Here is a 15048-nt window from a genome sequence, read left to right as displayed (position 1 = left end):
GAACTGGGGACACCGTACTGGTGTGGAATACCTCCCAGCTCTCCCCTTGGCTGTGTCCTCTCTCAGTTTGGGGTGGGAACAGCAGCAAGACCCCGGGGAAGCTTCATTTTTCCCACCTAAAGAACAACCCCAGCCCCAAAGCAGCGTGGTGCAGCTTGCTTTCTCTCCTCCCTGCCCCAGAAGGGCGATGGGGCTGCGAGGTACCAACAGAGCTGCTCTGTGAGACTTGGCCGGGAGCACAGAGGGAGATTGATGTTTGCTCGGGCGCTCAGCCCTCAGCTGCGGGCTCTGCCCACCCCTGCACCAGCTGGGGACAAAAGCCCCGGCCCCGGGTGGCACTGCAGGGCTGGCGTAAGCCCCCCAGGACAGCTGGCAGCTCTGTAAGCTTGGCTCCTGCCCAGCAAGCCGAGTGAAGGGGCTGAGGGGCCACACAGGGAGGTTTGCTTGGGGATGCTGCACATGCTCGGGTGTCTGAGCTCCACCGCAGAGCTGGGACCCCCCCCAGCTCCGCCTCATCTCGGGTCCTGTCCCCTGGCCAAGCCTGGGTGGGAGAAAAGGGCTGGGGTGACTGTGGGGAGCACCCACAGAGCTGGGGGAGACAGAAAGTGAGGAGATTTGGGGCTGAGGGCTTGCAGGGGGCTCCTGCCCAGCCGTTCTGGCATCTCCCACGTGGGAGTTAAATGTGACAGTGATCAGTTGTGTCAGAAAAATCACCCCTGGAGAGTAATGATATCTGTATGAGTATAATGGTGGGTCAGGGCTCCTGTCCCCACAGGGCATTGTGCCCTTGTCCCCTCCCCACGCTGTGAGTGGGAGCTGGCTGCAGTGTTCTTGGCAGAGACAAATCCCCAGCACACAGCACGAAAATCCCAGAAAGCTTTATTTGCGTAGGAAGATCGATGCTGTTTAAAAACCCACCACTGCAGGAGGCTGGCATGGCCACCCAGTGCCTGTGGGTGCTGCTCAGACACTGGTACCTGCCTGATTGGCACTGCCTCGGGTGCTGGGGAGCCCAGGGTGCCTCCAAATGGGGCTCCCCAAAGCAAGTCTGGCCTGAACACATGGTGGGAACCCATGGGGAGCCCCATGGCAGGGGGGGCATGCACAGGGCTGGCAATGGGATGGAGCTGGCTCAGCCTGTTCTTGTGGGTCCCTCTGTCCCCTCATGGGGTGGCCTGGGGCCACTTCTCTGCTTGCCCCATGTGTGGAATGGGTGCATGTGGCTGAGCACTCTGTGGGGCTCAGGGGATGGTGCTGCTGGTCAGTCCTGCAAGGAAGAGGGGGATGAGTGGTGCCTGAGGAGCCAGGCCAGGGATCACAGCAGGGGTTTCTGCCTGGGTCTGGTGTCAGAAGGCAGTGCTGGCCTCCTGCCCATGTCCCCCTGCCTTGCAGGGTCCATTCCACCATGGCAGGTGGATCACTGGAGCACTCACTGTGCCATGGGGCCACCACAGCCCTTAAGGAAAACGGGTGAATTCTATTTCCATCCTGCCCAGCCTGGAAGACTCTGGGCCCTCTCCTGCACCCATGGCAATGGGACCTGCTGGGCTGCAACCTCCTGAGGGCAGAGGGAAAGGAGAGCATCACCACACTCCTCTCTGGAGGACTTAAGCATCACCTGCTGCTTTTATTTCCTGCAAAGCATGGAGGGTATCCAGGTTTGGAGGGCTGGGAGCCTTGCTGAGCTTGTCCTGTTGGGGTTCCAGTTGCTCTCCTCTCCAATGGAGGAACATTAGGGATGAACCTGCCAGGGGATGCTGCACCCAGATGCTAGGCTGAGGAATGGGGCAATTTTCACCTCCATCTCTCTTCTGGCACTGTGGTGCTGTGGGAATGCAGCAGTCTGGGGATGCCACCACTCACTCTGCTCCTCCAAAAGGATTGGCCAAGCTTTCCCCACTGCTTTCATCCCAAAATCTCCCTTGGAAGACAGGCTGTGGGCCCTACCCTGCTGATAATGCAGTGCCATCTCCCCAGTGCCAAGTGACTCCCATCTGCAACTGCAGTGGCCATCTGGGCCCCTTCAGCAGGACTGAGCTTGCCTGCTGCCTGCCTCAGGGCTGGCCTGTCCTTGGAGCAAACAGAGCCTCCTGCCCACTGTCCCTGCCACAATCCTGCAGTCCTGGGCACCACGGGCAGTTCTGAGCTCTGCAGGGAGGGCAGCATCCCCAGCCTGCTACTTTGCTGTGTGCTGGAGCTGGCTGGGGCTGCATTGCTGGGCAGGGGCTAGGGGGGCACAGCCAGCATCCTGCACAGTCCAGGTAGGGCTGCTGCCTGCTCTTTCCTGCAAGCAAGCTCCAGGCCAGAGCAGAGAATTGCAGCCTGATCCCTGCCCCACAGCTCAGTGATGCAGGCTGGAGAAGCAGCAGCCTAACAGGGTAGGTGTGGAAAAGGGAGAGAATATTTTTTCTGGAAGGTGATGTTTTCTGGCCACTGGCTCTGCCAAAGTACCCAGGGCTCTCCTGTGCCCCTGGCTACTCAGGGTTCCCCCAGCAGCACAGCATTCCTAGGGTATGGTTGTTCCCCTGTTCCCTGACAGCACAGCATTCTTAGGGTATGGTTGTTCCCCTGTTCCCTGACAGCACAGCATTCCTGGTATGGTTGTTCCCCTATCCCTGACAGCACAGCATTCCTGGGGTGTTTCCCTGCCCTGATAGCACAGCATCCCGGGGTACCTGGGGTGACACCATGCAGGAAGCAGGAGGGGTTCCTCTCTCCAGCTGACCGTGGGGACCTGTGATTGTTGATCCCCCCACTTTGTGCCACAAAATCCACAGGGGCACAGGGGCTGCCACACATCCAGGCTCTGAGGCCCAGCCCAGCTGTGCCACCGCTCCGGGACAGAGGGAAATGCAGTTCTGGCTGAGCCTGTGGCACCTGAGCACACTGTGGGGTGACACCGAGAGGCAGTCAGTCCTACTTTTCCAGCCTCAGGGCACCATGTGGATGTCCTCTGAGCGCAGCACTTTGTAAACCACCCAGTAGAAGATGTTGAAGAGCAGGAAGGTGAAGGGGAAGACGGCTCTGGAGACGGTGTCGATGCGCTTGGCGCGGTCCAGGTAGCGCCTGTGGAGGCTCTCCCCTTCCCGCAGCACGGCCGGGGGGCTGAACGCTCCGGGGCCCTCCCCAGCCCCCTCCTTGGGCTGCAGGCAGGGGCCCAGCCCGTAGCCCCGCAGGTAGAAGCGGCTCTCACGGCTCAGCTCTTCCTCCTGCCGAAGGAAAGGCGGTCAGGCAGGGCACGGTGGTGCCGGTGCTGCGGGGGGAGGCTGCACGTCCTGCACACCCCTGGTGCTGGGTGCTGGGTGCTGTGCCAGACTGGCAGCTCTGTCACACAGCTCAGCCATGCAGGCAGAGGCAGGAGCTCCCAGTGCTGTCTGTGCACAGGGCAGGGGTGAGCACTGAGCCCCTGCCTTCTCATCCAGCACGTGTTTAGTTGTATCCAAAGGCAACCCGACCCTCACATCCCCCCAGCTTCCTCCCAGCTCTGGCAGCCAGAGGGATGGGAGCTGAACTGCTGGAAGGGGGCCCATAGGGGTGCAGGGTGCATTGGGTGCAGGGAGCTGAGGTGTGCAGGCACTGCTGTGAATGTGCTGTGTTTGCTGTGCGGTGGAAATGTGACTGTGATGGTGAATAGGAGGAGACAGGCAGCTTTCTGGGGCAGAGTAGGGCAAGGATGCAGGAACCTGGCTACCACCAGGGCTTGCAGGGCACCCCAGTCCCTCCAAGAACCCAAGCCCTCATTTCTCCCCATGGCTGCTTGGCAGAGATTGCCTGGGGCAGCAGAGGAGGGAGGCTGAGAGAGCTGGACTCTGCTGGTCTTTCTGCCCTTGCTCAGCTTCTCTCTCCCCTGGCTGGCAGAGGGGGCAACGTGCCCATGGAATTGTGTGTTCATGATCAAGGCTGCAGAACTGCCGTGAGAGTCCCTGGCTGCAGCCCACTGCCATTGTTCAGGGCACCGACTGGGTGCCTCAGGGGCTGGCCAGCAGTGCCTGCCCTCCTCCCCATCGACAGCTGTGCACTGCGAGCCACTTGCCTTGTTTTAGCCTTGGAGAGGGTAATGTGTGCAGAGATGTGATGAGGGATGGGCATGTGCAAGTACAGGCTGCACATCTGGCTTTTTGCTGAGCCCCTGGACTCATTTGGTCTCTGTGGCTCCCCTCTGCCTTTGCTGGTGCTGTATCTGGCTTTGGTGGGTTCTTTCTTCCAAAGCCTGCTGCAGTCAGTGCCTCACTTTGTGTCTGGGTGCTGTTTGGGATCCCAAACACCATCTCTGGCCAGCACTGCCCTCCAGGACACAGGGGCTGCCTGCTGAGATCAACCCCTGCAGGCACTCGGCCGGCACGGGGGCTCTCATGCAGAGAGTTTGTACCCTGGCATCTTTATTTAACTCAGCAATCCACAGGCTAAGCAAGATTTTACAGCGGGAAGAGCAGCAGTGGCTCAGATTGCTGAGGTCAGTTCTCATTTGCAGTACAGTTTTATTTCCCTGCCTCAGGCTGAGTGCCTGCAGCCCCTCTGGATGGTGGGACCTGGGTGCTCTGTGTGCTCTGGGGACCAGCAGCTGCTCCCCCAGCCCAGGGTTCCTGAGCCTGGATTTAGGTGGTCTGCGGGAGGTATTTGCCCTCAGGCTGTGAGACCCGGGCTGTGCTTTCTCAGGCACAGGAGCTGTGTGTAGCAGGGCTCTGCTCCCGTCTCTGACTGAGCAGCACCCCAGGGTGCTCCTGGCTGCATCCAGTGCTGTGCCAGCAGCACCCCAGGGAGCTCTGCAGCCTCACTTTGGTCTGTTCTAAGCCAGCACACGTTTCTTGGGTTGGACAGAGCCTCCTCCTCCCTGCCCTGGCTGGGTGCTGCTCTCCAGGAGTCATCTGTGAAAGGCAAAGATGCCTCTCCTGGCATCCAAGGGCTGATGATGGTGCAGAGGAGGTGAGGGTGACCAGGTCTGATCTCCTCCCTGAAGCTGTGGTTGATCCCCTGCATCTCCCCAACACCCTGGGAGCTTGCCCTGCCCCACACTTCTCCCTGTGCCTCAAAATGCTTATGAGCCCTGAGCAGCTGCCTGTGCAGGAGGGACTGCAGGCAGCTGTCCTCTCTCAGTTTGGGGTGGGGACAGCAGCAAGACCCTGGGGAAGCTTCGTTTGTCCCACCTAAAGAACAACCCCAGCCCCAAACCAGTGTGGCTGCATCTTGCTTTCTCTCCTCCCTGCCTCAGAAGGCCCTTGGTGGGCGACGGGGCTGTGAGGAACCAACAGAGCAGGGAGTGCCTGGAACCTGCCTGCAGGGAGGCAGAGCCCTCACCCTGCCTGAGCTGTGGGCATGGCTGGGGAGCTGGGCTCACTCACCCTCAGCATCATCACCCTCAGCATCACTCACCCTCAGCAAAGGGGACTGTGCTGGTGCTGCTTTACCAAAGGGGAACCCAAGGCATGGAGTTGGGGTTCCACAGGGAAATCTGCTCCGTTCCCATCCCTCTCTCAACACGTTTGAGCCCAGGGAATGTGACCCACATAGCCAAGCTTGTGTTAGCTGACCCCAGGAAAGCCACAGCCATGTGCTATGGCTTGGCCTGTGGGAAGAGGCACACCACCGGTGTGGTGCCAGAAGGGGTCACAGGAGCCCTGTAAGCAGAGCCATGGGCACTGGGGACTCCCACGCTCCCAGCACAGCCCCTGCCAGCCCTGAGGCACTGGGACAGGCTGCCCAAACCCTCACCCATCAGCCACATCCTATGGGCACATACTCTGTGCTAATCACTATCCTGCTTCTTCCAGAGCCCCTTGCTGCCCCCAGGGCTGCTCCTGGGGGCTCCTGTGGGGAGGGGAGGGTGAGGCTGGCTGGGGAAGCACGGGGGCTGCCGCAGGGTCGTGCTTTACCCGGGAGCTGCAGAGCGTCGCGTAGGTGTGCTCGCTGCTGCGCCGGCTGCTCGGCTGCCGCAGGGACTCCAGGCTGGCCGTGCCGCTGCTCAGGCCCTTGTGGCATCCAGCAGTGTGCACCAAACAGAAACAGGACAGCGGGTGACCCGGGGCAGCGGCTCTGGGTGCCGGGGTGGGGGTGGTGGGGGGAGATGGGGGCTCTGTGTTGGGGGGAATGAGCCCCACCAGTGTGCCCTGGCACTGGGATCTGTCTTCAGCACGTGCTGAAGGGATTTGGTGGCATGGGATGCTGTGTGTGTGAAGGTTTGTGTGTGTGTACTCGTGTCTTCCATGGTGCCTCACAGGCTGCTTAAAATGAGAGTGAGGCAGCCACATGCCGACCCCAAGCTTCTTGCAGGCCTGATGCCTGTGTTGGTGGGCTGACAGAGGCGAGGACCATTTCCATGAGTGAGGGATCCTGCCTCTCCAGATCCTGCTGCGCTCCCATCTGCAGCCCACACCTGTCCCTGGGTGCCACCAGCTCCCTCCCTGACACAGCATGAGTCCCTGTCGCCGCTAAGGAGCCCAGGTTTGGGGCTGCATGTAAGGAGAAAACCTGGTTTCCCTCATCCTCACTGCTTATTTTTCTGCATTTTTCTCCCTGACATAGCAGTGAGTCCCTGTCACTGCCAAAGAGCCCAGATTTGGGGCTGCACATAAGGGGAAAGGCTGGTTTCCCCCATCCTCACTGCTTATTTTTCTGAATTTTTAGAGGAAGCAGAGCCCGAGGATGTCCCAGCAGGAGAAGGACAGCACCCTAAGCAGGGCCATGGGTGCTGAGCCCTGTGCTGCAGTGCCTGTGGGTCCCTGGTGTGCCAAAGGAGACATCTGTGGCTATGGAACACAGCCCTGCCCTGGAGGCTGATGAGAAACTGTCCCTGCAGCCCTGGGCTGTCCCCTCAGGGGCTGAGGAGGAGCAGATGTCAGAGAGGGGGACACTCACCATCCTCTGCCGTCGCTGGCGGCGGCGCAGGCGCATGAACTCCTTGTGCTGGCGCGACACGAAGTTGACGGCCGCGTACTCCAGCAAGGCGGCGAAGACGAAGAGCAGGCACACGGCCATCCAGATGTCAATGGCCTTCACATAGGACACCTGCCGGGGTGACAGGGGGCTCAGGGACCCACTGCCCCCCACCTTGCTCGTTCCCCCCACTGCCAGGAGGCTGGGAGCCCTCTCAGCCTGGGCACACAGGCCAGAGTAGCCAGTGTTTGTGTCAGCATGTGTTATCCCCCAGCTGACGAGGCTCCAAAGCCAAGGCATTGCCAGGGAAAGGCTGTCCCTGGCCCTGGGGCGCTGCCCAGCAGGCAGCAGCACTGACCTTGGGCAGGGAGGCGCGGGAGCCGGCGCTCTGCGTGGTCATGGTGAGCACCGTGGTGATGCCCAAGCCCACCCGGGCCGGTGCCGCATCCATGTTGATCCAGAAGGAGACCCAGGAGAGGATGACGATGAGTAGGCTGGGGATGTACATCTGGATCAGGTAGTAACCCATCTGCCTCTCCAGGTGGAACTTCACCTCGATGCAGGTGAACTTGCCTGCAGGGAAAGATGGCGCCAGTGGGCGAGAGGGACCCCTGGGCCATGGGAGGGGTGGCAGCAGGTCCCTGGGGTGCTCACCTGTGTTGTAGTACTTGGTGCAATAGCCCAGGTCCTTCTCATCCCTGAGGATGAACTGTGGGAGTGTCAAGCCCTCTGCCACCTGCACGGCCTCCTGCTCCTCCAGCCACTCGAAGATGAGGTCGTTCATAGTGTAGCCAACTGGAGGGGATGTAGGGAGCCATGGGATGGGGACATGCACCCCGTTCAACCCCACCCTGAACAACTGCTTTTTCCTGCTCATGTCCCTCAGAAAAAGTGAGCTGCCAGCTTTTGGGATGGCATGGAATGGGAGGGCATGGGATGGGAAGAGGGAAATGAAGCACAGCTTGAACCCCCCCAAGGTACTCACAACTCTCCAGCTGCATGGTACATGTCTGGATGTCCATGGGGAAATTCTTGAGGTCCATGGGGCAGGACAGGATCAGGGTCAGCCTGAGGAGGCAGAGGAAAGGAGGGAGTTGTTGGAGCTGGGGAAAAGTCACCACATGGAAGGCCAGGGGAAAGCTTTGCCTCCCCACTCAGGCACTGCACCAGAGGGGAAGGTTCTACCTAATGCTGTAGAGCACGTTGCCATTCTTGAAGATGCGCAGGAGCTTGTTGTCAGTGGTGACCTCGTGGAAATTGGCCCCTTTCTCGTTGGCAAAGAACAAGTCTGGCTTCCAGATGGAGTCGAGCATGGAGGGGTCGAGGTCGAGGGAGTCGTCGGGGTACTCCCGGTAGGCCAGGCGGGGATCGTTCCACTGCTGCCGCAGGAACACGTTCACCCGGTAGTCCTGGCACAGGGGGCAGCAGTCAGTGAGAGCACCCCCGGGGCCCAGGGAGGAGGAGGAGGAGGAGGAGGAGGAAGGGATGGAGGAGGGGTGGAAGGGGCTGTTTCCACTGAGGCTCAGCCCTGCTGTTGCTGTGTTCCTGCCACTAATAAAGCAGGGAGCAGGGGCAGCTCAGGAGCCTTTCCGTGCTGCTAGCAGCCAGGGAAAATTAAAAAGCCAAGGCCATAGCAGCTGAGAGAAGGAGGAGGAGGTGGAAGACCAGTAACTGCTGCCTGCAGCATTCTGCACATGGCTCTGTGGGACTGTTGATAGTATTAAGGCTTTTGCAGAAGCACAAATAGGAAATATTTTTGCCCTGGGACTTCCTCTGATGTGTTTCTCATGCACCCAAGGAGGTTCAGGATGGCAGGAGATTACATCCATCTGCCCCACTGTGACCCTTTGGGGGGCTCTTTCTTCCAGCTCAGGCACAGGGAATGTGACCCACATAGCCAAGCTTGTGTTAGCTGACCCCAGGAAAGCCACAGCCACGTGCTATGGCTTTGCATGTCCCCAGTGTGGTGCCAGAAGGGGTCACAGGAGCCCTGTAAGCACAGCCATGGGCACTGGGACCCACACCCTCCCCAGCACAGCCCCTGCCAGCCCTGAGGCTCTGGGAGAGGCTGCCCAAACTCTCACCATGGTGGTTTCAGTGACGGAGCCAAAGCTGTTGATGAAGATGTTGCACGTCACGTTGACAGGCGGACCTGGAAAACAGCGTGAGCCTCCTCTTGCTGCTGGCTGCTGAGACACGTGCGGGCACACGCGGGGACACCGCTCCTGCTGCGTGCCTGAAGGCACACAGGCGTCCCCTCCTTCTAGGGCCACCCCTGGGGACACCAGGGACACTGCTCCTGAAGGCACACAGGCATCCCCTCCTGTGGGGCCACCCCTGGGGACACGCTGAAGGCACACAGGCGTCCCCTCCTTCTAGGGCCACCCCTGGGGACACCGGGGACACCGCTCCTGAAGGCACACAGGCATCCCCTCTGCTGGAGCCACCCCTGGGGACACGCTGAAGGCACACAGGCGTCCCCTCCTGTGAGGCCACCCCCGGGGCTGGGATGACCCCAGCATGCCCATGCTGCCAGCCTAGCAAGCACACAGGGCTGGCAGGACAGCCGGGACTCTGGGCAGGGTGTTGGGACAGGGACGTGGAGCAGGATCCTGCCCCAAAGGCCCTGGGTTTGGGCAGCCATAAGCTGCCAGGACCTGCCAGGTTTGGAGCCCTCACATCCCCCCTCTTACCTTTGAAGTTGGGTCGAATGCGGGCGTCGTACCCTGAGGTTCGTCCCATGAGCTTGTCCAGGAAATCAGAGGGTGACATGGGCTGGGCTGAACCTCGGGAGCCAGCTTTAATCTCCTCCCTCCCTGAGACCAGCCTGTGGGGCAGGAGGGCAGGTCAGCGGCTGCCAGGGGTCCGCAGGCACATTCTGGGCTCCCCTGGGGACACTCAGTTGCCTGTGCTGCATCCACTCCAGTGCCTGGTCAGCATGGTGGGGGATCCCTTCCCTCTGCTGGGCTCCTGGTGGCTTTTTTCCACTACCTGCAGCAGCCTGAGTGTCACATGCCCGCATTTTGCCTGTCCCTGCTCCACCACGTCCCTTGGCATGGGGCTGGGGGCTGGTGCTCCTGGCTCCTGGGGACAGGGCAGAGCCAGTGCTGGAGGGAAAGCAGGCAGCTCCTTCTCAGGTTCCACCTACAGCTCAGCTTGGGTTGCTGAGCAAACAATCACCCAGTGCCTGTCATGGGGGGCTCGGGGACACAGTGTCCCTGCCTGAGTGAGGAGTGTCCAGCTGGGTTCTGACAGCTGCCAGGGGCCAGGGAGATGTGGCAGGAGAGGAGCAGCAGAGCCCACCTCCACACCAGCCATGGGGATGAGCTCTCCCACACAGCGCTCTGAGTGACGATGGAGATTTATTTAAACTGACTCTGGAGGGGATATTTTTGTGAATGCATCTTAGCCTGCCAGCTTCTCTCCTCCCGTCAGTCTATAATGATAATTTCAAGGAACAATGCGAGAGATGTTCACTCACCACATTGCCAGGCATGTGGCTGTGATGGAGAGGATTAGCCAGACATCTCTGGACACAAAAGAGCTTTGAGCATGCTGCTGGTGCTGCTGCATGATGCCTATAACTCCACCAGGTCTGTGCCCAGGTGGATCTCACTCCTGCTTGGAGCTACAGCCCCAGCACTGCAAGAAGAGGATGATGCTGGGAACCCTGTGTTCCTTCTTCCTGCCTCTTTTCAAAGGGGTGAGATTCATCCTAGAGGGGGTATGTGCACCTTACCAGCTAGAAATGGCCACAACCAAAATGTTCCAGTGGGGCAGGTTTTCCTCTAATTGGAGAAGGGCAGCAGAGAGTAGCTGAGATTCGTCCTGATCAAGAGCAAAAGGCTGGGAGGAATTCCCTGCCAGGAGCTGCACAAGCAATTTTGTGTGGTACAAAATTGCACGAGCAATGGTGCCTTTGGGAGGAGGGCTGCCAGGGACCAGGCTAACAAGGAGTTAAAGTGAGGCTTCTGCCTGGCACAGAGCTGTGAGCCATGTCCTCTCGCAGGAGAGGACAGTGAGGGCTCTCCCCTGCAGCACGTGGCAGGGAGGCTCCCGGGCTCCCTTGGCAGGTAGCTCCTTGAGGAGGCTCAGATAACAGAGCCACGGCGGCTCTGCAGCCCCGGGGATGCTCAGAGCAGCGTGGGGGATGCCAAAATGCCCAAAGTGCAGCTGCTTCCCACGGCATCCCCGGCAGGGGAGCGCAGCCCTGGGGCACAGCCCCTGCCTGGAGCGCTGCCTGCCCTGGGGGCTCTGCCCCGACCCGGGCCGGGCACCGCGGGGCCCTGCAGCTCACTCAGCACCTCTGTGGAGCCCGTGGATGGCAGGGCTGGAAACGCTGATGTCTGCCTAAAAACGCTGCCCTGAGACAGGCAGTTTCTGCACGTGAAGCAATTCTGGGTTACCCCTCCCTGCCATAAACGTTACAAATCCCCCCGTGCCCCTCCAGCCACACTGGCTGAGTGCTGGGAGGGGGACTGGGATCAGGCTGAGCCCAGGAGTCCTGCAGACTCCAACCCTTCCCTTCCCCTCTGCCCTGCATCCCGCCTCATCCCAGATAACACCCAAGGTGGACCAGATAACAGATAACACCCAGATAACACCCAGAGATGGAAAGAGGGACCTGGGGGCTTTGGATTTTCCATCCAAGTGGGCCAAGAGTTGTTCCTGCACCCAGGGGACCCACCCACTGTCCCGAGTGAGCCAGGGTCTGGGTCAGGGTCTGCCCTGAGCTCTCCTTTCCCCACACACCATAAGCCAGGAGAGGATCTGGACATCTCGGGGGCTTTGCAGCAGCAGGGACGGAGCTGCCTGGGCTGTCACGGGCTCAGCTGTCCCTTTCTCCCGTGGGTAACCCTCCCGCTGGCCCGGGGAGCCCTCGGGGGCGGCTGGGGACAGGCAGGGTCTGGCTGTGTGTGGTGGGGACTGTGGGAGAAGGCTGCCGGGTCCCGGGGTGCTGGGTCAGGGTCCCGGGAATGGGGAGCCAAGCCAGGTTTGCGGGAGGTCCCGACAGGAGCTGGGGGCGTTCTGTCCGGGGCATCAGGCCGCGGAGACAGCTCCGCATCGGGGGTCGGGATAAGGGTCCGGGGATGGTCCGGGTCTGAAGGAATGCCCAGGTCCCGCAGGAGCTCTGTCTCCCAGAGGGGGTGATGCCCGTGTGCCGGGGGGAATCGCGGCTCCCGGGGGATGGACGGGGTCGGGATGCCGGGGTCCCGCAGCCCCGCGCAGCACCGAGCACCCGCGCCGTGCGCTCACCTGAGCGGGCCGCGCCGGGGCAGGAGGCAGCCGAGGAGGAGGAGGAGGAGGAAGGCGAGGGCACCGGCCCGGAGCGCGCCCATCCCGCCGCAGCCCGCAGCCCCGCCGCCCCGGGCGCACGGGCATGACCCGGCCGGCGGCGGCGGCGTCCCCGCTCCCGCTCCCGCCGCACCGGGGCCGCACCGGGGCCGCTGCCGCCGCCCCCCGCCCGCTCCCGCTCCTCATAGTCCGGGCGCCCGCCGCGGGGTGGGCGCCGGCCGGCTGCGGGCCCCGGGAGCCGGGCGGAGCTTCGCCCGCCGCGGCGGGGAGGAGGCGGGAGCGGCGGTGGGTGGGGGGCTCCGGCCCGGTGCCCGCCTCCTCCCCGGCCCCTCGGGGCCTCTGTCCCCGGCCCGGAGCCCGCGGCCCTCGGGGGGGATCCCGGTGCGGGGAGGGAGCGGCCCCGGCGGGGGCTGGGGGGGTCTCGGGGCGCACCGGGCTCGGGGCTGGAGGGGGCGAGGGATGGGGCAGAGCCGATGGATGTGCGAGGGACCCTCGGAGGGAGAGAACCGTACCGGGATCAGAGGACGTGCGGGGCTGAGGGATGTGCGGGAATGAGGGATGTGCCGGGATGAGGGATATGCGGGGCTCAGGGATGTGCGGAGCTGAGGGATGTGCGGGGCTGAGGGATGTGCGGGGCTGAGGGATGTGCGGGCTCAGGGATGTACAGGGATGAGGGATGTCCCAGAGGAGCTGCCCGTCGGATGGGGGGAGCACCTGGGGAAAACCGGGCCCCCAAACCCTTGTGCCCGGCCTTGGGGCCGCAGCTCAGGTCCCTCCTGCGCCTTTCCCAGGGCTCAGCGGATGGACAGGACTGTCCTGGGTGAGCTCCTCGGAGAGCACAACACCGACACTCATGTCTGTGTGATTCAGGAGCTGCAGCGGCTGCCGGGGACAGGGCAGCCAAGGCAGAGGGAGCGGAGCTGCCTGATAACCACAGCCCGGGCCGGGACTCGGTGCTCGGCTGCCTTTGCCCGGTCCCCTGAGGCCACCCGGCCGAGCCGCAGAGTCACCTCTGCTCCAAGGCAATCCGTGATTAATTTGCAAGGAAGTAAATAGTATTTAAAAAAGATAAAAGCGCAGAATAAATGATTCCTGGCAGATATGTCAGTCAGGTTTCTGTTCACTCTGCTGTGGCTGGCTGATCTCATTTGTTTGTATTAATTGCAGTCTGGTAATGGCTGGGAGCTGCTGTACAAAGCCATTGCTGCAGGGGCCCACAGAGGAGGAGCTCAGCGGGGAAGGAGGGCACGGTGCCCCCTGTGCCTCCTCTCCCAGGGCAAGCAAGGGGCTGCACAGGGCCTGGAGAGCTCCCAAGGCTTTGCTGGGAGGGCAGTGTGGCTGAGGGCTGTGTGAAGCCAGCCCAGGGTGCTGTCCCAGCACAGGGCACAGGGGGCTGCTGGCCAGAGGACACCTGGCCCGAGGTGCTGTGCAGGGTCCCCATCCCCTCTGATCAGCTCCCCCAGCAGCAGGAGCTGGAGAAGTCTCCTCTGATTACCGTTGCCATTAATGTTTGCGGTGCCACGGTGCCAGGAGGGGCAGGGACAGCGGGGAGCCCCAGGGAGCAGAGCAAACACACACGGTGTGACAGCTCCTCTCCTGACGCTGTCCAGCTAAACTGACCTGACACTGGCAGGAGGGCAGCCAGTGCTCCCTCTCTGCTCTCTGGAGAAACTGAGGCACAAGCATGGTGTCCCTGAGGGGCCTGAGGATGGTCACAGAGGCTGTGGGGCCAGCGTGCCAGGTGGCCACGAGCATGGGAGCTCAAGGTGAGCAGCTCCAGGGCATGGGTGCACATGCTGTGGTCAGCAGGGCTGGGCTAACGGGGCTCTGGGAGAGGCCAAGGAGGCTCCCAGGTGGGCAGCACCGTGGGGATGCTGCAGCCACAGCCCTGCTGCCCTCCTTGCAGCTCTGCAGGCAGCCAGCACGGTGAGGAGTGCTGAGAGCAGCGCTGAAAACAAGCTCTGAGCAAGTGAAGGCAGCGAGCATCCCACCAGGAGGGCGCAGGCAGTGCTGATTCGCTGCTGGCTGGCCCGGGGATGGAGCAGGAGCTGCACAAACAGAGAGTGCCCAGGGGATGCCAGGACGGTGCCTCATCCTGAGCAGGGCATTTTTGGGAGTGACAGGGATAGGCTTATCCCCCATATCCCTCAAATCAAGGCATGAGTTGGTTTTTGTGTAAACAGTCAGGACTGCAGCCATCAGGCAGCTGTCAGCATTGGGCTCCAGGCATCCACCACCAGCTTGTCCTGGGGCTGCAGGGCTGGCAGGGGCAGGGGGCAGAGAACACACTCTGGTCCAGGCTGGTCCAGCCCCCAGGGGCATCCCCAAAGCTGTCCCTGTCACCATGCAGGCTCTGCTGACAGGAGACATGCAGGCAGCAGAGACTGGGCTTGCTCAGATGGCCAGAAAAGTGGGGGATCTATTTCCTTTCCCTCCACTGTCTCTGAGTTCACATCAGCCTGCTCCTTTGAGGCCAGACACTTCCCTGCCTCAAATCTGCAGCCTGGGGAAGGGCTGTGCCAATCCACACTGCCCCAGCCCCTCTCTGCATTGCCACATCTACAGACTGAATCCTGTCTGATAAATGAAACCCTGAGGTGTATTTGCAGACAACACCATTACAAGGTGGGAGTGAGTCATTCAACCCCCTGAAAACAGGTTTGGGCTTTTTTCCAGAGAAAAAAGGTTCAGGTGCTTAAGCTCAGTTTCAGGATAAAGACCTGCTCTGTGCTATTTGTGCTGAGGGGTGAGGGAGGGGAAGGACAGCAGGCAAAGGAAAGCACTTTGCTATTCATGCAGGACCACAAAGTCATCCTGCTGCTTCCCACTCATCCTTGGCTCCTCCTTTGGAGTGAGCACAGATTTGCCTTTGCCCTGGAGCCT

General features: G+C 61.4%; 1 protein-coding gene across 2 annotated transcripts; it reads right to left on the bottom strand.

Annotated features, from left to right (window-relative positions):
• Positions 1–1599: 1599 nt before the first annotated feature.
• Positions 1600–12341, bottom strand: LOC135447907 (glycine receptor subunit alpha-4-like). 2 transcript variants are annotated; one of them, XM_064713111.1, is made up of 10 exons: positions 12127–12341; positions 9564–9697; positions 8955–9022; positions 8056–8279; positions 7856–7938; positions 7525–7665; positions 7229–7443; positions 6853–7002; positions 5871–5966; positions 1600–3209 (listed from the first exon to the last, which is right to left on the bottom strand). In XM_064713111.1, the coding sequence occupies exons 1-10, from the start codon at positions 12207–12209 to the stop codon at positions 2931–2933; spliced, it is 1473 nt and encodes a 490-aa protein (XP_064569181.1). In that variant the 5' UTR covers positions 12210–12341; the 3' UTR covers positions 1600–2930. The 2 variants fall into 2 exon arrangements, with proteins under 2 accessions (XP_064569181.1, XP_064569182.1); XM_064713112.1 differs by lacking the exon at positions 5871–5966 and having other exon boundaries at positions 12127–12338.
• Positions 12342–15048: the final 2707 nt, after the last annotated feature.

Source organism: Zonotrichia leucophrys, chromosome 4A (assembly GCF_028769735.1).
Source record: "Zonotrichia leucophrys gambelii isolate GWCS_2022_RI chromosome 4A, RI_Zleu_2.0, whole genome shotgun sequence".
Lineage (NCBI taxonomy): Eukaryota > Metazoa > Chordata > Aves > Passeriformes > Passerellidae > Zonotrichia > Zonotrichia leucophrys.
The sequence above is the reverse complement of the archived record's forward strand: the minus strand, read 5'-3'. Positions and strand labels throughout refer to the sequence as shown.